Below are 25912 nucleotides of genomic sequence, written 5' to 3'. Positions count from 1 at the left end.
TTTTTAAAGGGATATTACAAAATACTAACAGGGATGCTCACAAAAAAAATTTTTGCGACACAAAAAATTATATGAAATAGTTATGTATGAAATTTACATTTTGCTTCTGTGCATGTTGTTTCAAACTTTTTAGCCTCAGCTACTGTGGAGGATTTTCAGATCAGACCTCACGCTCTGTTCGTTCACTCATATCGAGCTCCAGCGTTCTGTGATCACTGTGGAGAGATGCTGTGGGGTTTAGTGAGACAGGGTCTTAAGTGTGAAGGTAAATGTCTAAACATTCCACTAAACTTCTGTCAGATTACATTAGAGAAAGAAATAGACCACAATGTGATAATCTTTTGTCACTATCTTTATGTTAGGCTGTGGGCTGAACTACCACAAACGGTGTGCCTTTAAAATCCCAAACAACTGCAGCGGCATCCGTAAACGTCGACTATCTAACGTGTCCCTCACCGGCCTGACCAACACTCGCTCTGTGTCTGCTGAACCATCTCCCAGCACCTCTGATGAAGCTTTACTGGTGAGTTTGATGTCAAAATCAGATCCACACCATATTGTATCAGATGTTCCCTCCCTCAGTCACAATCTAGTATACTCAAATCTAAGTGTTCAAATATATAATAAAGACCATATGAATCTTTCAACAGATTTTGTCCTAATAATCTCAGATGTTATTGATATAGAATAGATTGTAGATTTGGCCTGTTTGTTCACCCTATGCCCATGTGTGTCCTGTTAATTAACACAACTCAATCTCTGTCTGTCTCTCTCTATCTCTCCCCACACTTTCTTTCATTCCTGCCCAGTCTCCTGTCAGTCCTAGCATGGAGGTAGGCACTAATTCATCTTTAACTAACCACCTTGTGATATTTTGTCTGTCATACACCCCCTGTTGTATGCAATATGAAAAAAATCAAACCTGTTTGATAAAGGGGTGATAGAGAAAAGCGTCTATTATTAATATTTACTGTTTGAATATCTTTGGCTGTACTATATATTATGTATATATACACCGATCAGAAATAACATTATGACCACCTTTCTAATATTGTCTTGGACAACCTTTTGCTGCCAAAACAGCCCTGACCCGTCGAGGCATGGACTCCACTAGACCCCTGATGGTGTGCCGTGGTATCTGGCACCAAGATATTTGCAGATGTCTGCAGCAGATCCTTTAATTCCTGTAAGTTGCAAAGTGGGGCCTCCATGGATCGGACTTGTTTGTTCAGCACATCCCAATTGGATTGAGATCTGGGGGATTTGGAGGCCAAGTCAACACCTCAAACTCTCATTCCTGAACCATTTTTTCTTTGTGGCAGGGTGCATTATCCTGCTCAAAGAGGCCACAGTCACCAGGGAATACCATTTTCATTAAAAGGTGTACATGGTCTGCAACAATGCTTAGGTAGGTGGTACGTGTCAAAGTAACATCCACATGGATGGCAGGACCCAAGGTTTCCCAGCAGAACATTGCTCAAAGCATCACACTGCCTCCGCCGGCTTCTTCCTATAGTGCATCCTGGTACCATGTGTTCCCCAGGTAAGTGACTCACATGCACCTGGCCATCCACATGATGTGGATGAGAAAAGAAAATGTGATACATCAGACCAGGTCACCTTCTTCAATTGCTCCGTGGTCCAGTTCTGATGCTCACATGCCCACTGTTGCTGCTTTTGGCGGTGGACAGGGGTCAGCATGGGCACCCTGACTGGTCTGCGGCTATGCAGCCCTATACTCAACAAACTGTGATACACTGTAGTCTGACACCTTTCTATCAGAACCAGAATTAACTATTTCTTAAGCAATCTGAGCTACAGTAGCTCGTCTGTTGGATCGGACCACACGGGCCAGCCTTCGCTCACCACGTGCATCAATGAGTCTTGGCCACCCATGACCTTGTCGCGGGTTCACCACTGTTCCTTCCTTGGACCACTTTTGATAGATACTGACCACTGCAGACTGGGAACACCCCACAAGAGCTGCAGTTTTGGAGATGTTCTTACCCAGTCGTCTAGCCATCACAATTTGGCCCCAGTCAAACTCGCTCAAATCCTTACGCTTGCCCATTTTTCCTGCTTCTAACACATCAACTTTGAGGACAAAATGTTCACTTGCTGCCTAATTTATCCCACCTGTTAACAGGTGCTGTGATGAAGAGATAATTAGTGTTATTCACTTTTCTTGTTAGTGGTCATAATGTTATGCCTGATCGGTGTATATACACACTACCATTCATAAGTTTTGGGGTCTGTTCGATTTTTTTAAAGGTTTTTGAAAGAAATCTCTTGCTGACCAAGGCTGAATTTGATCAAAAGTACAGTAAAAACAGTAATACTGTGAAATAATTATTAAATATTATTAACATTTAAAATAACTATTTTCTATTTGAATAAAATGGTAATTTATTCCTGTGACTCCAGTCTTCAGTGTCACATGATTCTTCAGAAATCATTCTAATGCTGATTTGGTGCTCAAGAAACATTCCATCAGGACTTTGATGAATAGAAAGTTCAAAAGAACAGCATTTATTTGAAAAAGAAATCTTTTGTGACAATTTAAATGTTAAAAATTTAAATTGAAATGTTTGTTCTGTCACTTTTGATCTATTGAATGCATCCTTGCTGAATAAAAGTGTATTTTATATATATTAAAACATTATTCAGTTTCTAGATTTATCTATGTCTAATCTTTTGTTGCCACATTTACAATGAAACTGAGTTCTGAGTGTTTGCCCCTTTTAAATATATTAAGCCAGACATAATGTTCTTTTCTCTAAGAGGTTAAGACATTTTCACCTGACACCAGAAATGTTGTGGTACACATGTAGAGTTTGTTTGAAGAAAACTGTTAATCGGCTGTTGATGTCAGAATCAGACATCTGTTAGCTGTTCTCTAATCTATTCCCTACACCTAAGACAGGTTACAGCAAATGAACTGCATTTGTACTTTAGCTGAATTGAGCTGTAAGATTAGCTTACCCATTACATGAATCTACTTAAGGCCTTTGGTGAAGTATACAACATGGCAACAGGAAGCTATTGATCATTTTCTTTCTTTAGAGCACATTGAATAGTTGATTATGCACACCTGCGTGATGTCAGATCTATTCACAACAGGTGGTAAGACATCTGCATCTTTGCCAATCAGCAGCACATTAAAGATCAGCTTGATGAGAAAGTTGTTGTTCTGAGTTGATGCAAATTCATCAAAGCTCAGCATATACAACAATCTCCCTCAGCATGAACCTCGTAGAGCCCTTGTGTTTTTGTTCACCTAATCGAGAGCGGGGTGGTGCTGGCTTGGCTCGGGTTAATACCAGCGAACTTGTGTGACAAATTAATCCTTTTTATTTACTTTTGATAATAGTTATTTAACATGATTTGCATGATTTATCACTAAAAAGCACAGTCATAAAAATGCTACATGCTTTACTTCAGTGAATAGCTCTCAGGGTGGGTTTATTTTTGGAAGTTAATTTCTCTATGAATATATTTACTTAAAGTATTGGCTAAAATCTATTAAACATTTAAACTCATATTGCCCAGGAAAAAAGATACAGTTGTTTTTGTGACAACATGCCCCAATTGTCACACTGTATTGGGATAAGTTGTCACAATGGGCTCTTCAGCAAAATGCACACAGTAAAACAATTATAAAACCTAAAACAATTCATGAAACAGCAAAAAATGTAGACGGTACAGCACAAAAATATCAGACTTCAGAATTGGTTTGATGAACAATTGTATAATTCATAAAATAAATAAATTCATCACGTGACACCGTGCCCCAATATAAGTGTGACACTTACCCTGACCTGACATTTATTAAAAATACTGATGTACTGAGAACACAGTCGAACCTGTGAAATATAGCCCTTGTGTTCTATGGATATCCTATATTTCTTACATAAAATGTCTATATCAGTTGCATGTCATGATATTCTACAATCTACATTATTTGTCCACAGCAAAAGACACCATCAGACTTCTTTCCTGGAAGAGGCCGCTCCAACTCTCAGTCCTATATAGGTCGGCCAATAGAGTTAGACAAGATCCTGCTGTCTAAAGTAAAGGTGCCACACACATTTGTCATCCATTCCTACACACGTCCAACCGTTTGCCAGCACTGCAAGAAGCTCCTCAAGGGCCTGTTCCGTCAGGGACTACAGTGCAAAGGTAGGAGCTTATCCTTACATTTCAAGCTAGCTACTGCTGGAGAATTATTGTCTTTATTGTCATACAGTAATTGTTTTAATATCTTATTGCTTTGCATATTAATGTGCCTCGTCTAAATCCCCTCTGATCCTGATGTTTCCATGTAATTTGAATTCTTTGTAATAAAAATTGTTAACTCATCTGAGCCCCCATTGGACTCATTACTTTCTCAAAAAATGATTGCAGTTTATTCGCAATATCTATAAAACTAATTACACAAATTAGAATAAGTACACAACTGTGTTTAATATAATATTGACTATAATACCTCGAGCAGATATGATGTTTTGCTATTATGTGCTCGGTGCATTTTATTAGGCAGAGAATGAAGCTCAGTAGGGCTGGGTTCAAAATGAAATACTAGCAAACTGTATATTGCCTACTATTTAAAAAAAAATAATAATAATATGTAATAATATGACTATGCAAATATTGGCTGAATTTAGACCTGTATCTTTCTGGATAACTGAGAATCACGATTTTGTTTGTTTAACATCACATCATTCTCCCACAATTCTGAATAGACAACTTAAAAAAAATACTAGAGGTTTTGTGTGCAAAATGTTTATTGCTGCAGTCTATATTTAAAAAATAATTTGTAATTATTTTTTTACAACTGGTTTGAATGAATGATTCAATGATTCAGTGATTCATTCATAAAGACTTCACTTGGGCCCTGCCACAAATGGCACACTTCATAGCACTTACGGTCTTGTGGACTTACAATGGCTGCCGTGTGCGCATGTCTGTTAAGTCCATAAGACCAAAGGGTGTCCCATTTGTCAATTTTAGGTTTCAGAAGGGTGCTCTCGAGCAGCCCATTTGCAGTCGATATGCGCCCTCAATGCACACTTTTGCAGCACTGGTGCGAGCTCCACAGCAGACATCTTCCCGACAGTCAAAGAGGCATTACGTATCGACTTGTAGGAAGACCGCAAGTGTTTAGGTTGCCATTTGGGACAGGGCCTTGTTTTATTACTGGATGAATCAGCTTTTTTGAATGAATCTCTTGAATGAATGATTCAATGACAAATACATTTTTAACAGTCACTTTTCGCCACCTACTGGTGAAACAATGTAATTGATACAATTTTTATTTGAAGAGTCATGTTAGGATCGCTACTGTAGGCATCAGTCTTTATATCCAAACTTTACATTTTTATCCAAGTACTTCTTTGATCATTTAAATTATTGGAACAGAAATAATAATACTGTGCCATTGAAAAGACTGTGAATCTCTTTTATACTGCAACATGTCAACTGTGCCTACACAGATTTGAATCACTATGACTGTACTTGTCAAAGGTTTAATAGACATAGCCAAATTGTTGTCGAACTTTTAACAATTCATCGTGAAGCTCTAGCTAAATTTGAAATAGAAATTTGAAACTTACTATTTCTGTCATATAAAAATACTTCGTTGAATGTTTAATTTAATGCATACTATTTTTTTTTTAAACATATATAAAATGAAACAGTATGATTATTCAACTATTGGCTGAATTAGAAATATCATATTAGCATACAACTTACTATTTCTGCTATATAAAAATACTGGTAGCACTTTACAATAAGGTTCATTAGTTAACTACATTAGTTAACATGAACTATAATGAACTGCACTTATACAGCATTTATTAATCTTTGTTAATGTTAATCAACATTTACTAACACATTATTAAAATCTTGTTAACATTAGTTAATGCACTGTGAACTAACATGAACAAACAATGAACAACTGTATTTTCATTAACTAACGTTAACGAAGATTAGTAAATACTGTAACAAATGTATTGCTCATGGTTAGTTCATGTTAGTTAATACATTAACTAATGTTTAACTAATGAACCTTATTGTAAAGTGTTACCAAAATACTTCATGTTGAATGTTTAATTTCATGCATGCTGGAAATAAATAGGTTATTTTCAGTTAATTATTAATCCAGTTTAGCGTTAAGATTTCATAACCTTTGGCAATATGATTAAATAACCAATAGCAATAGAGATGTTACAACAGTGTGCTATGGTCATCCTGGCAAACGTAGCAATTCATGCATATATAAAATTTGCATATGGCCGTAGTACATAATACATGTTACAAATAGCATTCCAAACATAGCCTATTCCTAGCCTATTAGGTGCCAATATTTAATGTATTTATGCTCACCTTACAGATAACACCGTACAGTTTAACAGATCATACAATTTGTTGATCCTTTTTTGTCATCTAGTCTGGAAGAAAGCATAAATATACAGTGACACAACAGCTGCTTTTATATATGATGTGTTTGTGCAAGGAGAATATATGCCATGTGCCAAGCAGTAAAGAGTGCAGTTGGCTGGGCTGTTACAAACAGCTTTAATGTTCATGTGTTCAATGTGCGAGGTCTCAGCCTGTCAGCCACCGGCACAACAGGAACTCATATGTTTATGTGTCAGATTGGTAGTAAACTCTCTCCCTCACTCCCCCTTTAACTCCTTTTCCTTCTCTCTGTCGCTCTCTCATTCTTCTCTACTCTCTTTTCCCTCACACTGTCTCAGATTGCAAATTCAACTGCCATAAACGATGTGCACCCAAAGTGCCAAACAACTGCCTCGGAGAGGTGTCAAGAAACGGAGGCAAGTCTAACTTTAGAGTCTTCATGCGAATCAATGATCAACACTGCATTTTCACGACAAAAACAGCATTTAATGTTTAGCGAGATAAATATTGTTATGTGAACATCATACTCCATATGTAACATACTGAAAAAAACAGGGGTAATGTTGAACCTGTTTGTTTCTATCACTGAAACTGATTAACCTTAAATTGATATTCTCAATAATTCATATTATTAGTTATAATACCAGAGCAAAAAAAAAAAAAAAAAAGAAAAGAAAGAAGTTGTAATTTCTTACTGTAGATTTATATTAAGCATTTCTGAATGGAAAATGGAAGTTCTGCTTTCTAGGGTTGGTGGTGTTAAAACGGCAGCTTTTTTACACACATACATCACGTGACTTACATTGCCTTGCTTTTATTCTCCTGTTCACTCCAATCCTCTTATCATGGCTCATAGATCTGTTGAGTCCTGGTGCTGAATCAGATGTGGTCATGGAGGAGGGTTGTGATGACCATGATGGGGACAGACATAGTCCACTTATCGATGATATGGAAGAGTCTCTGGTTGCGGATTCCGCTGCTCTTTTGGAAGCTGGACATGGTGAGCTTGGAGATTTCCAAGACCAAGACCCAGATGAATCCAACAGAATCATCAGGTAGCTCCTCGTCACCTCTAGAAGCACTATAAACAAAACAAATGTCACAAAGAGTTGACTTTAGTCCAAAAACTTGTCTCTGTCAGTGACTGCATAGAAAACTAGTCAATGCAAAATAAATAAATGAATTACTGCAAATATAAACTACCATTCAAAAGTCTAGTGATGGTAAGAAGCTCTTATGCTCATTTTATCCAAAATACAGTAAAACTGGGGCCGTATTCATAAAACATCTTTAGACTAAAAGTAGCTCCTAACTTGCCGATTTAGGAGAAACTCTTAAAAATAATGGGCGTGTCAGTCCTAAATTTAGGACTCCTACATTTTTGTTCTAAGAGTATTGCACAAAGCTTTTTAGCACTAAAACTAGCTCCTAAATCTGTGAAATGTTAGGAGTAGTCAGGAGGACTCCTAAATCACTAAGACCAAATCACAAACAATCTTAATCCACCTAAAGACACTGTACACCATGAGACAACTGCGATAGAGCCTTAGGTGCTGAACTTTTTCTTCATAAATGCAATAAATATATATTTTGATTTATAGATTTGAATCTACGATAATATAAAAATAAATCTTTAATAAATAAATAAACAAAGTCTGATTACCTGTGGCAGTTGTTTTCACGAGTTTACACTTACAAATGATCGAATAGAGTAAAAAAAATATAATAAGCGTATTTGGTATTTGGCTTGCTGTCCAAGAGGATCGAGGACTCTAAGCTTGGAATTTAGCCCAAACCAAGAGTTTTCCCCCTTATCCCCAGCCAAGAGTGAGGAATGAGGTGGCGGAGGGATGCAGAAAACTGTCGAGGTACTGTAACTATAGGTGAGTGTATACCTCCACTCAAGCTGATTAGATAGACCGTTTGAACGTTCTCCTTCCAAACTTTGTTTATAAAACATCGTTTGTCACTTGAATTCTGCAATCTCTCGAGACGCAGACAAGAGGCTGACTGAACATATACTAGTTTAATTAGTGATACTTAGCCTACATTTTAAAACCTTTATTTGAATATGGCAACATTTTTATTAAAAATTCTTTATTTGAATATGCAACATTTGTATTTTAAAACCTTTATTTGAATATGGCAACATGATACAATATTTCTATGATCACTGACAGAGACTCTTCCCCTCTCAGCCAATCACTGTGGGCATAGTTAGTAAGCGTGTTGACATCATCCATAGCAACAAGGTCAACCCTGCCCTTACTCTTAGCTTAAGACTTCTGTCTATTCCTTAGTAAAAGTTGGTCTCAGCAGCTTTGTGAATAGGTTTTAAGAGAAAACCTATTTAGGAGGACTCTTAGTGGTAAGATAAAATGTTTTGTGAATACAGCCCCTGTTTTCTATTTATTATATTTTAAAATGTAATTCCTGTGACGCTAAAAGTCACATGTCACAATAGTGTCACATAATCCTTCAGAAATTATTCTATATGCTGATTTGGTGATCAAGAAACACTTCTTATTATCATTGATATTGAAAACAGTTGTACTGCTTAAAAGGGACCTTTTAAGATGTAAAATAAGTCTCTGATGTCCCAAGACTGTGTATGTGAAGTTTTAGCTCAAAATATTTTAGCTCAAAATAATTTTTGTGTGCGTCCCTTTAAATACAAATAAGCTGGTGGTCCTGGCCCCCTTTCAAGAAGAAGGCGGAGTTTCAAGAGCTCATGCTTCGGCATACAAGCAACAACAAAACAGGACAATCTCACACACTGAAAATGTTAGAAACTGTCAGTGGTCTCCAGTCTTATAGGTTTCAGAATCAACCTTTGCGAAAATCTAGTGCTGAAAAGACCCTCGTTTGTGAAACAGTCCAGTGCAAAATGATAGGCGCAAACATGTAAGACTTCTTGGGGACATTTCCTTCAGAAATTACATTTAACCACGATGGATGGCAGGAGTCTATGGAGACAATTATGTGCATTGGTATATCCCAAAACACAGCACTTGTAATGCCTCGTTTGAAGAGACTGCTTTTGATTTATGGGAATTATAAAGAAATGAGTGAGTGGATTTTTACTATTATAGGCTGGTTGTTGGACATTGGTGTTCAAACACCTGATAAAAGTGAATTTTGCATAATAGGTCCCCTTTAATATTTCTGTGGAAACTGTGATACATTTTTTCATGATTCTTTAATAAATTGGAAATTCAAAAGAATAGCAAAGTAATGCTTCCTTGCTGAATAAAAGTATTCATTTCTCTCGAAAAACCCTTTTGATTGGTAGTATAACTATAACAGTTTAACAGACATTTTATTAAACAAAAGTACTTAATATTAAGGACTAATGCATAAAATACATTCCCAAACAGGACAAATTTAACAACAGCAATAAAAACTGAACTTACAAGTAGTCTTGCTTGCTGTGCTCTGGGTATCAATTTGAGTTAAAACATATTGTTGTTGGTTATTTCTTTGAGGTCAAGTAGAAAATAAAAATAACCTAATCTAGAACCTAAACTATGAACTAAACAGTAAAAGTATTCGAATGCTATGAATCCTGACCTGCAATTGACATTTTCTAGAAGGTTTTGACATGTCACTGTGTTTGTAAGCCCTTCCACCAGCAACAACATCCCACTTATGCGGGTGGTTCAGTCTGTCAAACACACCAAGAGGAAAAGCAGCAGTGTTATGAAAGAAGGCTGGCTTGTGCATTTCACCAGCAAAGACACGTTGGTAAGTGCTCTGGGTTTCCATTATAAACCTTATGAATTTATATGAGAATTGCCAAGTGAACTTTCCGTTATGTACCTGATAATTTCTCGTATCTGTTGTTGTTGTTTTTTTCACAATAGCGTAAGAGACATTACTGGAGACTTGACAGCAAGTGCATTACCCTGTTCCAGAATGACACTGGGAGCAAATACTATAAGGTGACTTCAAATATTAGGTCAAAAAAATAATCAAGGTGGTGTCTAGAGGGCTTTTATTATTTTTTTTAGAGAACATTTTGTCTTGATAAGTTGATTAGTATGTCTTGATAAGTTCAATGGATCACTGCACACATCAGATCCACATGCATGTCTCTGCAATATCATTGAGGTTTCAGTTTTCAGATAGACCTTTTAATTCTCTCCAACAGGAAATTCCTCTATCTGAGGTGCTGTCTCTGGAACCAGCGAAAACATTCAACCTTCTCCCTGAGGGTGCCAACCCACATTGCTTTGAGATTGCCACAGCATCTCTGGTGTACTATGTTGGAGAGAACCTGGCTACGTCGGGCTACGGAAGCAGCGTGCTTGTTAGCGGCGTGGGACAGGACGTGGCCCGCATGTGGGAGATGGCCATCCAGCATGCACTTATGCCTGTCATCGCCAAGGGCATATCTCACGGCAGTCATCACAGCTACCACAGTATGAACTTCATGGTGAAACATTTAGGGGCTTGTCTTAAGACCCTTAGAATGATTCTAAGGAGGAAAACACTGCAAATACAGAAATGCAGTGCAGTTTTAATTTTCCTTTTCTAGCTTTCTAGGCTTTGTCAAATTTTACACTTTGCTTCTGCCAGAAAACTGCAGAGCAACTATAGCTGTGTCTGAAGTTTAAACCTCACTTTAACCTTATTAAAGTACATGCTAAAAGTATGCAGGTGTGTAGTATGAATACAATCCATACATACTACATTTGGCACATTGCCTTGAGACATGCATTATTAATTGCGCCGTAATTCTCAGCTATTTGCAAAAATGACAACTCCTCTCTCATGGCCTTATAGGATAGTAAAATGTCCAATGGCAGCATTTTCACTAATGTTGCGTATTTGACATACTAGCGATTTCATTTACTGCTTTTGGCATACTGTTTTAGGGAAGTATCTGGACACTGACTTTTTTCAGAAATTATGTTTATAAATCACATCCAGACATTCTGGATAACACACTATTTTATGGCTGTTTATTGTACCCAATAAGCAAAATGAGCACCTTAAATGTATTTGTATTTTAAAATATTCATATAAGTTTTTGATGATCAACTGGACAAAAATGAAATAGTTTTTTTGCAACGATATATTATAACAGTGAAAAAGTGTGCTTGCCACCCCAGTGTTATTTTAGTATTATTTATGCACTATTACAGTATTACTTATTAATATTTTGAATTAGATATTTTGTTATGCTTTTGTCATCATTTATATATATATATATATATATATATATATATATATATACACACACACGCACACAGTCAAAGCAAAATTTGACACCTTGAACATTTATTCATTAATTCAGTTTATTCACTATAGTTTAAAAAAAAATGGTAGTAAATATGACAAGATCTCAGAGTTAAACTGTGACAGAAAAAAATAACCTTAATTATATCAGATAACAAAAGTGTCTGAATATTTTTTGGTTCCAAATTTTTATCAGTTTTACTGGTAGTCCACTGTATGAAGAATTTTTGTAACAGTTTACGTTATTTTTGAACTATAGTGTCCTACACCCACTAGTAAAAATATATCAAAAAAAATTTAAAAAATGACAGAATATATATATATATATATATATATATATATATATATATAGTTTTATCGAATTTAAATTATTAACTTTTAGTCATTTTAGTTCAACTTATTTTATTTCAGTTGTTTTCTAAATCATCATTTCTAATTTTCATTTAATTTGTTTGGCTTTTTCATTGGATATTTATATTTTATTTTATTTCAGCTTTATTTCAGTTTACGAAAACACTGGGTCTCCTAAAAACAGTATGGTGCAAGTTAAATTTCTAATTTATTTTGAGTTTTCTTTGAGATGATTTTGAGAAGCTCTTAAAATGTATTATGCATTGTCAAGTATTTCAGGTAGAATAAATTAGTAAAGGTGTAAATCCGAGGCTATGGCATTCAATACAAAAGAGACATAATGAGTTTTTTTTTTTTCTTGTTTTTTCTTGTTTTGTTTTTTTGTTTACACCAACAGAAGAGGTCTCCATTAGCATCTCAGTATCCAACTGCCAAATCCAGGAGAATGTGGTAAACATTTATGCTTTTTTTTATATTTGGAGACATAGGCCTAAATATATCTTATATTCTTTCAGTATCAAGCTTTGTTTCTGTGTGCAAGAGCTCACTGTTCCTGTCGGTTTGCCTATACCCGCAACCTTGAGTTCCAGTGTGATATAAACACACATTGCCTCTTGGAGATTATTTTGATTACCTGCTTGGCCATGGAGTTGCCATGGTTACTCGAGTCTTTCTGACACAGTCCTAGTGAGATGTGGAAATACTGGAGCTCTATAGGCTACTGGTTTGAATTCAGCCATTGTTACAGTACAAGATATAAAAAGACTAGATCCAAAGAAATCTCATGTATCAAGCATTGCTTCTGAGCTTTGGGAACAACCCATTTTGGCACATATGCTTACATTTTGTTTCTGTTTTTCTTACAGGATATTAGCACAGTGTATCAGATTTTCCCTGATGAAGTACTTGGCTCTGGGCAATTTGGCATTGTCTATGGAGGTAATGTACCAGAGCTCTTTGACACGGGCATCCGGTGTTTTGGAATCTTTATACTAGGAGAATATTTCATGCATATATTTTACTGTATTAAAATATTTTAATACAGTACATAACTTCAGAACAAATGTAGTACAGTGATCAATGAATGTGAAATGAGGGTAACTTTATTTTAATATTTACAGTAAATTATTTACTAATTATTTATATAGTAGCCATACTTCACATATAATAAATGAATGATAAAAATGCACATCATCCTTTCTGATATAATGCAGGGAAACACAGGAAAACAGGCAGAGATGTTGCCATCAAGATCATCGATAAGCTGCGATTTCCAACCAAGCAGGAAAGTCAACTGCGCAATGAAGTTGCCATTCTTCAGGTAAATACAGAAATTACATACACAATACAAAGATGCCTGAGTTTGTAGTATTTGAAATATTATAATATTATTGTAATAATATAATATATAATATTATTGTAATATATAATGGACAAATATGGATATATTGTCATGGTGGATTGTAGAGAGTGCACAATGAAACAAAGCAGTATCCAAAGTAGACAGTCACAGATTCAGGAGATTTCAGGAATAATAGTATTACACAACCACAAAAAGATGATACCAGACACAGAACTAAGGAAACTCAGGGCTTAAATACATAGGGAACATAATCAAAGAGAAACAGAACAGGTGTGTGGACAGTAACTAGGAACAAACATAGCAAACAGAGTAAAAATGACATACAACAGAATATATTTAATAATAATAATAATAAGTGAATATACACTAAAAAACACTGGGTTGAAAATGGACAAACCCCGCAATTGGGTTGTTTTAATCCAGTGGTTGGGTTAAATGTTTGCCCAACATGTTCGAATAAACAATATTTAACTCAACTATTGTTTAAAAATTATTTTATTGCTTGCTTAAAATGAACATTTATTTATATGTTTAATAAATTAACATGTATTAATACGTTTAATGAATAATAATTAAGCAATAAACATGTATTAAATTGCTTATTAATAAATGTTTCTTTATTTTTAATTAGTAATACAATTTTAATTATTGCTGCCTCTAGTAATTATGTGTCTGATTTTTAATTTCCAATGTATTGTTAAATAAAACTGCCCAGCATGTTGGGCAAACATTTAACCCAACTGCTGAGTTAAAACAACCTAATCGCTGTCCATTTTCAACCCAACTTGGGTTGTTTTTAACCCAGCATTTAATATATTATTAATAATATTATTATTAAAAGGCATATTAAATACAAATTTGGGATTAAAAAAATCTATATTAGAATATTGGCAATTTTGTAATTTTATAATTAAATATAGATGTCATATCTGTCTTCTGCAGAACCTCCACCATCCCGGCATTGTCAACCTCGAGTGCATGTTTGAGACACCAGAGCGTGTCTTTGTTGTCATGGAAAAGCTCCATGGCGACATGTTGGAGATGATACTGTCAAGTGAGAAGGGAAGGCTGCCAGAACGCATCACCAAGTTTCTCGTTACGCAGGTACATCTCACAGGCTCTGTACAGCGTAACAATGGCAGAATCAGTATACACTCAATTCCATGTAAATATCTGAAGTGAAAATAAATGGTAAAGCTTTGGATTTTTATTTAAAATTTTTTATGTTTTATTCGGTATTGTAATAACAATGCTGTTCCGCTCCTTTCCCAGATTCTCGTCGCTCTCCGCCACCTCCACTTCAAAAACATCGTTCACTGTGACCTCAAACCTGAGAATGTTTTGTTAGCCTCCGCTGACTCTTTTCCACAAGTGAGTAAAATCCGAACAGAGCGAGAAGCGACAACAAAAGAAAGGAAATATCTGAATGAAGTGAGGCCACACCGAAATTAACATAAATGGATCTGTTTTTGTAAATGCGCAAGAATAAAAGATGGTAATTATAGCGTTCTCATGGTGTGTTCGAGGCACAGGGTTGTGTGTGTCTCTACATTCTAATGAAAGATTTCTAAATTATCCTCCCATTGTTTCTTCTGTCTACTGCACAAGCTTGTCTCTGGAAGCTCTCAAGCAGAAAGATGACTCACTGTTTGAGCGCAGGCAAACATTTTGGAAGAATACTAAACAAATCACTGCGTGTCATTGACAAATATTTTGCAAAGGTGGAAGCAGAACTAGAGCTGTCAACATCTGAGCTTGGTTCTCGTGTCCTCAGGTGCTTGTTGCTGTGCAAATAAAGCAAATGTTTTAAAGGTAGAAAGTGTAGATCAGCAGGAGATACATTGTAACCACATCCAACTGGGTGATAATTTCACTTGACTTTCGTTCAGACCGTGACAACTGATCATTACGGCGTCTGTGGTGTTAAAAGCTAGCGCAAGAACAAAAGGATGTTATTTTTTTGGTCTTTTGTGCATCTCAGTCCTAGTCGAGTAAAATAGCCAATTCCTCCTGGTGTCTGCTTATTGTAAAGCTCATTATTCCTTGGTTTGTCTTGCAGGTGAAGCTGTGTGATTTCGGTTTTGCACGTATTATTGGTGAGAAGTCTTTTAGGCGTTCGGTGGTTGGAACCCCGGCGTACCTCGCCCCTGAGGTGCTTCGGAACAAGGGCTACAACCGCTCGCTGGACATGTGGTCCGTGGGTGTGATCGTCTATGTCAGTCTCAGTGGAACGTTCCCCTTTAATGAGGATGAAGATATTCATGATCAAATCCAGAATGCTGCTTTCATGTACCCTCCCAACCCCTGGAAAACAGTGACCCCAGAGGGTAGGTTCTGAGGTGCACGGGATCTTGAGTGAACTTTGGAACGCAACCGTCAGTGAATGTGGAACGAAAGTAAAGTTTAAAGGGATAGTTCACTCGAAAGTGAAAAAAACTTTATTCATGCTCATGTCGTTACAAACCTGTATGACTTGCTGTTTTCTCTGAGAAAAACAAAAGAATATATTCTGAAAAATGAAAGTCATTAGGGTGAGATGTATAGGGGTCAGTGACGTGACAGGTCTTTTTTTTTTTTTTGTCCAAAGGCCTTAATAATAATAAAAAACAAAGATATGACATCCAAAGAACGTAAGGTAGTACAACTAGATCTAATTTCTTGAATCCCAAAGGTTTTAATTATATTTTGCTACATATAAAGGTATTTTAAAGATTTTGAAGTGTCAAAAGGTCATTCGGTTTAACCGTCCAAAGGCCAATACAGCCATTTCATTTGTGATTAAAATATCTTAAAATGTATATATTTTTTATTCTGGCATGATTTTATAACATCATATATCAGCAGTGAAAAATGGTATTAAAAGTTGTTGCTTTGTTATGAGAAAGAATGTCTGGAAAAAGGAATTTCATTGATGTCATTCGGAGTATCCAATATAAAGGGACCATTTTGGATCAAGTCATGCGGTCAGTATCACGTGACAGGATGTGACATCATTCAGAAACCTGCAAAGGACCACATGGTCGTGAAGCAAATTAACTAACTCTCTTTTAACTATTTGAAAAATTCATGTTTTCAGTCGCTCATACGCATGTCCCGAAACATCAGGTCATTCCGTACAACCGCTATAAAACATGGAAAATGTTGTAATATTAAAAAAAAACTTGTACTAAATATAAAATTTTTGATTGTCCTTTTGCAAGCTAGCTAGATATCAGCCTCTTGGCATTGTTTGAAAATATCGTCATTCAGTATAACCAAAAATGTCATTCGGTAAAACCCAAATGTTGGTTAAACCGAATGACTTTTTTTGGTAACAAATTTTGTCCATATTGTAAAAAAATGACAAAAGCAGTGTTAATTGATTATAAAACCCACATAATCTCAATGTTAACACTTAATAAATCTTCAAAATCAATTATATCTCCATTATGTTTTTTTTTTTTTTTTTTTTTACACTTTTAAAAACCGTATTCATCAATGACAAAAACAGTTCCACAGAAGAAAGTCATACAGGTTTCAGCCGAGTAAATGAATTTTCATTTTGAAGTGAACTACCCCTTTAAAATCCGTGTTAATCCTCAGAAATGTAAGTAAAGTAATCCAGTCACAGACCTACTTGGCGAATCCCATTTCACATACGAATAACCTTAATAGGATAGTTATTATGAATTAACTTCCATTAGCTAATGTATGAATATGACCTCTATATACTGCTATTTCTAGTCAGCCTGCTACTGATATTCGCCTAGATGTTAAACTATTTTGAAGTCATAGTACTGCAGCTTGATGTTCCTGTTGAAGTTTTGCTTGTTCTAATTATCACCGCCCTGTGACTGTACGCATAAATGACCTCAGCTCACCCAAATCATTCCTACTTGGCTCATGGTTCATGATCTAAGAAGATATGGTCAGTATTAATTCACAGTAAAGGTGTGATTTGAGGTCTTGAATAGGTAATATTTACATTTAAGTCATATGCGATCTGTATGAATAGAATTGACCTTCGTCTCATTACCTTAACTAGATTTTTGATGCCCTCACCTTTGACCCTGTTTATTTACTAATGCCCTCTTTCTTCCTCATTAAAATAGAAAGGGAACCAGAGACCACGCTTTACTTACTTAAGAACACTGGCAATTGGAACAAATTATTCACATAGACTTTTATTTATTTATATAGTTTGGCTGGTATCAAATATGGCCATTTTAACAATTACTTTTGTGTTTTTAAAACTATTTTAATTGAATTTATTTCTGTTTACTGTGAAGTGAAAATAATTAAGTGGCATAACAAAGAGTATCTCAAAAGTGCTTTATAAAACAAGTTGCAAAACAAATGGAGAAATTACAGAACAAATTAGAGGTTAGATTCATTTTTTACTGCAATGCATTTACATGCATATACGTTTTCTGTGTAATATATATATATATATATATATATATAAAATTTTCACAACATATTACATTTATTAATTGGAATCTATTAATTTCAAAAGAAAAAAAACGTGTATCTTTGTGTGACTACCCTGCTACTAAACTGTGTAAATGTGGGAGAGAGATGTGAAAGAGAAGAAAGGAGAAAAGAAAAGATGAAGAGAAGAGAGGGCAAGGGTTAAAGAAAGAGATTTGTGAGAGCGTGCTCAATTTTTGTTACGACCCATTCATGTGTATAATTCCAAACGATCCCTCAGACTAAAGCGCAGAGGCCTCAAGGTTAAGAAACTTTGGAGTGTCTCGGAAATTTGTGACCCCTGAAATAATGTTAACATGATGTTGGTTTTGCTCATTATCCCTCTGGACACAAAATCCCTCAGATTTTCCACCACAGCCCGGTCACTGACAACCTGTTTTGTTGTTACAGCAATTGACCTCATTAATAACCTGCTGCAAGTCAAAATGAGGAAGCGCTACAGCGTGGACAAGTCTCTCAGCCATCCCTGGTTACAGGTTAGAAGATAATGACTTTGATATGCTCTGTGTAGAAAAGCTATGATATGCAAACAAAAAAAAAAACTTTGTTTTCCCCCACAGTCACATTCGGCAACTGAAGTAGAGGTGGAATTACCCCCCCCATGTCTGTGTTAGAGAATATTTTTGTCGTAACAAGGCAATAATAACCCATACAGTGTCAATGACTGGTCATCTTAATTGATCAGTTCATGTGACAGATATGCACACATAGTAGGAAACTTGCAAAATATGTTTAGAATTTTGTATAACATTTATTTATAATTAGAAAAATATATATTTTTAAAATTTTCATCATGTTACTATGTCTTGTTTCTACCCATTTAAATTGGCACAAAAATTTCTACTCTATTTTTGCATTTTTAAAAGAACCTTTCAAATGAAATAAAGACATAAATAGATAAATAACTATAGCAAACTGAATGGAATATTTTAGGACATTAATTGCAATTGCAGTTAATGTGTGAAATGTTTAATAGTTGTTAATTGCAATTAAATGAAAGTATATGATAGTTTAAATTTATATTAAATGCAATTAGCTGAACTTCAGAGTACTTTTTTTGACCCTCTTTAGTACGACTTTATTAGTACATATTTATAAGTAATTTTCGTAATTACTTGTATTGCATTTATGATAAAATTAAATATACTAATAATGCCATTTCTATTGAAACGTCAATGTCATAGTAATTAAGTGACCTTTTATTTCATTAATATTATATTAGCTGCAAGTAGTTTATTCACAGGGGTAGATATTGACAGAAAGTGTTTTTTATTATTATTTCTTTATTTTTCCTATTTTTTTTTTAGCAGTGCGAAATGTTTTTGATTTCTAAAAATATATCTTTATGTCAGGACTACCAGATGTGGCTGGACCTGCGGACTCTGGAGTGCAAAATGCAGGAGCGATATATCACCCATGAAAGCGATGATATGCGCTGGGAGCATTTTGCAGAACAAAATGGCCTTCAGTACCCAGCCCACTTAATCAACCCTCACGCTGATGTCCGCGAAGAGGCGGAGTCTGACGAGCTTGTGATGGGCATGCTCAGCGACAGAGTCAGTGTTCTGTAAATTGCTGCCTACCCCTTTAAGGGTACAACAACGGAACTCAAGCCAACTTTATACTGCGAAATCACCACTTTAGTCAACAGAAAATGACTTGACAATTCCAGAAGTACTGCACAAATTCATATAACTGTACACTACAGATCAAGCACAAATTTCATAAACACACAGTGCCTAAACCACAAAAGCCAACCTAGCCATACATTACGTAGACAAAAACAATCATACCCAAATATATGACAATAACACATAAAAAAAAAAAAAAAAAAATTAGTCAAAACAACTGCACTTAAACTTATACAATCAAATATAACTCTTGTTCTTAACCTGAGAAAAAAAAAAAATATATATATATATATATATATATATATTAATATATATTATAATTATTATTTGCCATTAACTGGCACTACACAGTTGAAAAAACTGTATCAACAGTGTTTGTTTGTATAATTCACAAAATAAGTCATATAAGAAACAAGTTATAAAGTGAACTTATTTAGCCTTTTAATAAATTTAAGAAATTATTCTGCTATGAAAAGTCAGTTAATACCACAGATATTGTGGTGACCTGTTGCATCAATGATAACTTGACAAATGTATAGCAGAGAGCATTTATAGCTTTTGTGGTTTTGTGTTTATGTGCTTATGAATGTGTATGTGTGTGTGCGCGCGTGTCTGTGTGTGTGTGTGGTTTGGGGGTTGGTTATGTATGTTAGTGTTCTGTGCAAGTGTAAGACAGCAAAGCAACACTGCCTGTGGACTGGAGATGTTTTTCCTTTTGCTTTCTTCGGATATGTTGGGATAATAATAAAGTGCAGCTGGTTGTGTACGCATAAATGTGCTTATGACAAATTTTCAGTTTTTTTTTTTTTTTTCAGTGTTCCCTTTAAGTGAAGGAGAAGTACAACACTAATGCACTCAATCAGCTGTTCTGTCCAAAAGGCTGATTAAAATGTTAACAAATTATTTCTTTAGTTATTTAATTATGGGCTGGAATGAGTGCAAGTCACAGAAGATATCAGGCCAAAGGTGAGTGATAATCCATAGTGCTGAAAAAGGATGGTATACTGTGGACTAGTGTTTTTGGCACTTTTCTGCTTCATCTTCAAATCAAGTAGGTGTGATTTGCTGTCTGCCATCAGGAAAGGTGTTTCCTAATCGACAGATGGCGCTGTACGCTTATGCAGCATGAAAGCCTGAAAGTTGGTTCGATGGGACAGTACAAACCTCTCTCAATACATCATTTTACTAGATGGGCAGACTGTTGAAAACAAAAATAAAACAAATAAAATCAAGGAATGTAATTGATTTGATATAGCATATTTAACAAATGTTGTATAAGCATGGAAAGTTGTAATATAAGTAAGCTTAAGGAGAGTATTTTAAAAAAGACTTTAATCGTGATAGATATCATATTTCATTTTTCGCGATTGAAAACGAGGATGTGAGGCGAAAAGCCGTAGAGTATATAGATTTTAAATGACATGAGTTACGGAGTTTTTCGTCAAGATTCATCCAAGTCATCGTCAGAAAAGTTAAAATTATTAGCTACAATTTTTTGAACAAATATGAAATAGTCTTATTTTGAGCGACATTTGTCTATATCACACCCATTTTCCCCTGTTGCTAGCTAGCTTACATAGGCTATCCAGCTCACTAAATGTATTTTGTCAAGAAAAAGCAAAATGCGTTTTTCTTTTCTTTTCCTGACTTTTGCCTGTTTAATTAGAAAATATCCCATTGTGAAACAGCAGTCGGTGTTTATGAATCATTTACACGACGCCACCAACAGCCTATTCCTGGACAAGAGATGACGAGCTCGCATACTGAAAGAAAGGGAAGAATCTTACAGATGGGCTGTCTATCGAGTTACGAATCATTTGAGTCTGTTTTTTCTCTCTCTCATCCAAACTCCTCCCCACAATAGATGGAGACTAGAGCCAATAGTGCAGGTGTTACACGACCAAAGCAAAATGTAGGCTACTGTATATGAGTTAATTAAAAAAAAAAAAAAAAAAAAAAAGACATTCGATTGAAAACATGGATTAAAAATGTAGAACAGCCAGGCTTTTGTGAAGTAGGCCTACAATAAATGACATCAACAAAATAAAAAATGAACATGCATAAAATAAAATATGTTAGCAGCCTAAATTATATGGGTAAGATTCTTTATAAATAGCATAATTTTATACGTTGTTTTGCGTTCAGCAGTTCAAGCTTGTCATGTAAGCTAAACCATTTTTCATGAAAATAAAAATAAATTTAGATGAGTAAGCCATATTTTAAAACGACATTGAGTCTTTAAATATTTCAGTAACAGAATGTCCACAATCAGAAGATTTAATAGGCTACTGTCTTCAAAATAAACAAGTGAAGAACTTTTAATCACGCGCTATGAATTTCTCAAGAATAAAAATAAATAAATAAGAAACAAATACATTAACAGAGCTATTTAATATCTCTCCGTTTCCTGAGACAATAATCAAGTAATATAAAAGCAATAAACGTATTAAATTATGCTTTAAAAGATTTCTTATTAACACATTTCTCCTTTTTCTCCCATATACGATGTATCTCCTGGAGTTGCACATGTTTTCTAGGGAATGTGTACTCGGAAAATTAGTTAGTATGCAAATGAAGAATCACAGCTTTGACAGTGAGTAACCATATGTTCTGGAATTGCATATTTAAAAAAAAGGAGAGAGACAGATATATCCTGAAAGGATTGTTGCCGTAGTAACTCCGTTTTTCTTCATCCTGGCTGCGTTGGCACAGACAATTTCACCAAAAGGAAAACAAATATAATAGTTTCGCACGTCTGAATTATTTGGTTCTGTCAGACAAAACACGCAAATATTTTCCCCGATTCCGTGTTGAGCAGCAAACATGAAACCAGACGGTGCAAAAAAAAAAAAAAAAAGCCGAATAAATGACTTTTTAGTTCACGAGTTTCTTTCTCTCTTTGTCTGATATTAATTCCAAACGATAATTTTTAAATCATACCTCTTAAAATCTAAATATATAGCGGGCATTGTGTTATTATTCATAGACTGGTGTTTAGTAGCCTATTTGTTTGTAATTGACTTGTTTAGTCAGCAATATTTTTGTTATCTATGACATTATGCATAATGTCTTGTACCTTGAAACAGTCATGTGTCGCTACCGGACTGACATAAACGACTCATCAAATGAAATCTTGATTATGTGAAAACAGGTTGCGCGTGGCAGGTAGACTACTGCAGCTATCTGAAAATGTGCACGTGCAGTTTTGTGCCATATGCGCGCGACAGTTTCATCAACCTCCAGTTATCTGCTCCTGCAACGGAGGAAATTTTAAAAAATGATTAAACATGTTAGAAAAACAGGTTTTGCTTTTATATTCAATTTGATATCAAATTCTGCCGGTTAGAAAAACATGATATTGCACTGAGATGTATGCCGGTCTGATGATTTAAACAAAAGAGCTATGTTGGTCTTATAAAGAATAGCTCACACCGAATTTTGCTAACTTGAATAGTTAAATAAAATGTACATATTTAAAAATAAGGAGAAAATGCACTGATATGAAATAAAATGCAGATGTAAAATAGCTTATAAGTAATAAAACAAAACAACTTAAATAATGCTTGTTTTTAGCCTCATTTAAATAAAAGAAATGTGTCTGATCATTTTTTATTTGATTTGATTTTTTTTTTAAATTATTATTATTTCTAATGAACTTATATTTTCAAGACTTTTTTAAATGCAGGTTTTTGTCTCATTATAACAATGTGTTTAGGTGTGGCGCTAGGGGACGCCAAAACAGAAACTGATACAGATCAGAAATGACAAACGAGTAGAGCATAGACCGAACAACGGGTATATTCAAGTAAATGTAAAAATAAATAAATAAATAAAATGATAATAATAAATAAGACTGATAAATAATAATAATAATAATAATAATAGGCCGAATAGTAAAATAGCCTATACCTGTAATCAAACATTCATATATTTTTGCATATTGCAAAATTGTTTTCTTTCATTTTGATTTCAAAACATTTTTCTGTCCATCCATGTAACTTGTCACAATCATTTGGTTTTCTTGTGTAATGTTTGCAGAGTTTCAACTTGATTTTCTTCACTAGTAATTAAATTCAAAGTGGTTAAAAAGTGCAATGAATTAATCACTGCAGGCTGCCACTTTGACACCACTTTAATTTGACTTAAAATGTAAGGTAGCGATTAAATGAAAGTTTTCAATTTTAGTGGGCTGAAAATTTTTATAGTGTAAAGCCATAACAATCTATTAATCTAAGTCTAGTTATCGAATTGAGCAATATGTGAACTGGGTATTTGAGTATTTAAACGAATGAATCCTGTGAAAGAAAGTTCAAACTAAACCCAAAAGTTCATAAAACTTCTTTCAGAGAACTAGCTCTCATGGACTGCTTGTTGAAACCACATTACTTCACAGTGTACACCTCAAAACTTTCATTTTCACTTCAAATATAACCTCCTGTTCTGAATTTCTCCATTGGGAAGTTGTTCAGCTGACAAATTAGACTAGCTAAATATTATGATAACCTTTTCCATCCTAATTTGTAGTGCAGTCTGCACACATGCTAGGATCAACACCAATTACAGTGCAACATTTCAAGTGCATGGTTCAGAGAAATGTCAGGGAGCCAGTGAAGGGGAACGTAGGGTTTTCGGGATGGGAGTCGAGGGGTCAGTATTCATTTCCGCAACCCCCTTAAATGTAACTCTGAATTTTACGATTAACAGTGCCTGAAACGCATGTACGACCAGCGTGTGCACGGATCACCCGCTCAAAAATCTTGAACCTAGATTTCATTTAAACTCTGCTTTTATGTTTTTGTTTTATCAAAACAGAGTTGTTTTATCAACAGTGCGGATAAGAGGCTCTGCGCGGATTGGTCATCCGGCTGTGTAAACTGTTTTCTCTAGCAAAGCAAAGACACAGAAATGGCCCTGTTATTCCACCACACCCAACGTGTTGCTAAATGAGGTTATTCTAGGTTGACAAAACCCACTGCCTGGACCACTTAGAAGTCCCTCTGTGGTGGGAATTCAATAGTTGGCACCGGCTCGCATACTCTTGCCTTGCACGCAAAGGGCTCATAGCGGAAGTGGAGCGATGGTCAGGTCCATTTCCGCCCAATGAAACCCATCCCCCAAACAAATTACCACCCCTTCATACTGACGGAGGCAAAAGCTGAAGGATAGGGCACGCTCTGCTGGGATTGGGCAGAATGGATGCACAGGGATTCTCTGCATGTTTGCGTGCTATGTGGTGAAGATTAGTGGGATTACAGGCTTGGCAGAGGGTGGTGGTAGGAGATTAAAGGCCTTCCTCTGCACAGCAGGGCAATTTTAGTACTGCTTCAGCAGGCGAGGCTGGACACTCTTAACTGAAACATGAAATATCTGCGGTGTGTAGATGATTGCTCCTGTACAAAAAACCTCACGCAAAGCTTACTTTTGGCATTAAACAACAAACAGATTAAAAGTTATATCACAACATGTCGATGTAGGTCATCCGCTGATGATTACAACAGAATTCTAATGTGTTCCTTTTCTCACATGCAGCCGCAAGTTCATTCACTCTAAACCGACCCTAACAATGCAATCCTGCAGCTGAGCACTTTTAAAGAGGCCTTTAAATACATTCCTTCCCTTAAACATTTGCACCTGACCCCTTTCCTTATTCGTGACAAGCTTCTTAGACTGGCTGAGAGCATGTCATTATGTAATGTTGGGTCTTATCATTAGGCGGACATACTATGGGACCAGCCGTCAGATGCACATGACTTTAAAAATATAACAGCGTTGTTTGAGCATTTTATAAGCAAATTCTGAATATTAAATTAGTTTTAAGATAACAATGCAATTATGAACAACATTTCACACATTTTTAGGAAATGAAAGTGGAAAAAAGTAAGATAGGAAAATAAGGGTGCATTCCTTAACAAATTAACTTTCACTTTTCATATCCTTGTTCACATTACTTAAAAAACTCATGTAACTACATGAACTTAATTTAACTGATTTGTTTCTACTAATAATGAGTATTGTCAGCTTTACTTGATAATTGTTTGTTAACATTGCCAAGTGAAATGCACAAATTAATGTTGACATAATTAACAGGGCAGTGGATCCGTATTTCCCAGCATTCTTTGCAAAGGGACTGCATTAGGAGAGCAAATTTTGGGATTAAAATTATATTTTTATGTGTTTTTCAGTAAAGGAAGGTTTGTTAGTTTATGTTAATGTTCAGTTATGTTGGACATTTGGGAGTTTCTGTAATGTTTCTTGAATTTTGTGGTTACGTTATGCAGAAGAGTGGCACCTGTGATTAAGCTGTGAGTACATATGGGTGTTGGAATTGCTCTCAATTAAATTGAGTTTGTTCAATGAGTTTTTTTGTTTTTTTTTGAGTGCATTTCGTAGAGCAAATTTTAAAAAGCTAAATTAAGTCAATAGATGTGTTCACTTT

At 35.3% G+C, this 25912-nt stretch overlaps 1 protein-coding gene across 2 annotated transcripts in view; it reads left to right on the top strand.

Annotated features, from left to right (window-relative positions):
* Positions 1-19685, top strand: part of prkd1 (protein kinase D1) — a 54031-nt gene extending 34346 nt beyond the window's left edge. Inside the window, exons 3-19 of one of the 2 annotated variants that reach the window (XM_067366781.1) lie at positions 134-265; positions 363-523; positions 810-833; positions 3972-4179; positions 6759-6836; positions 7277-7475; positions 10041-10164; positions 10284-10361; positions 10571-10841; positions 12410-12462; positions 12879-12951; positions 13227-13333; positions 14318-14479; positions 14648-14746; positions 15435-15702; positions 18236-18321; positions 19198-19685. In XM_067366781.1, coding sequence (XP_067222882.1) covers positions 134-265; positions 363-523; positions 810-833; positions 3972-4179; positions 6759-6836; positions 7277-7475; positions 10041-10164; positions 10284-10361; positions 10571-10841; positions 12410-12462; positions 12879-12951; positions 13227-13333; positions 14318-14479; positions 14648-14746; positions 15435-15702; positions 18236-18321; positions 19198-19416 — 2342 coding nt within the window. In that variant the 3' untranslated portion in view covers positions 19417-19685. The remainder of the gene's footprint in view (positions 1-133; positions 266-362; positions 524-809; positions 834-3971; positions 4180-6758; positions 6837-7276; positions 7476-10040; positions 10165-10283; positions 10362-10570; positions 10842-12409; positions 12463-12878; positions 12952-13226; positions 13334-14317; positions 14480-14647; positions 14747-15434; positions 15703-18235; positions 18322-19197) is intronic. The other variant, XM_067366782.1, reaches the window with a different exon arrangement.
* The last annotated feature ends 6227 nt before the right edge of the window (positions 19686-25912 follow it).

The sequence above is a fragment of the Chanodichthys erythropterus genome, chromosome 18 (genome assembly GCF_024489055.1).
Source record: "Chanodichthys erythropterus isolate Z2021 chromosome 18, ASM2448905v1, whole genome shotgun sequence".
NCBI classification, from domain to species: Eukaryota; Metazoa; Chordata; class Actinopteri; order Cypriniformes; family Xenocyprididae; genus Chanodichthys; species Chanodichthys erythropterus.
This window is presented reverse-complemented; position numbering and strand designations above follow the sequence as displayed.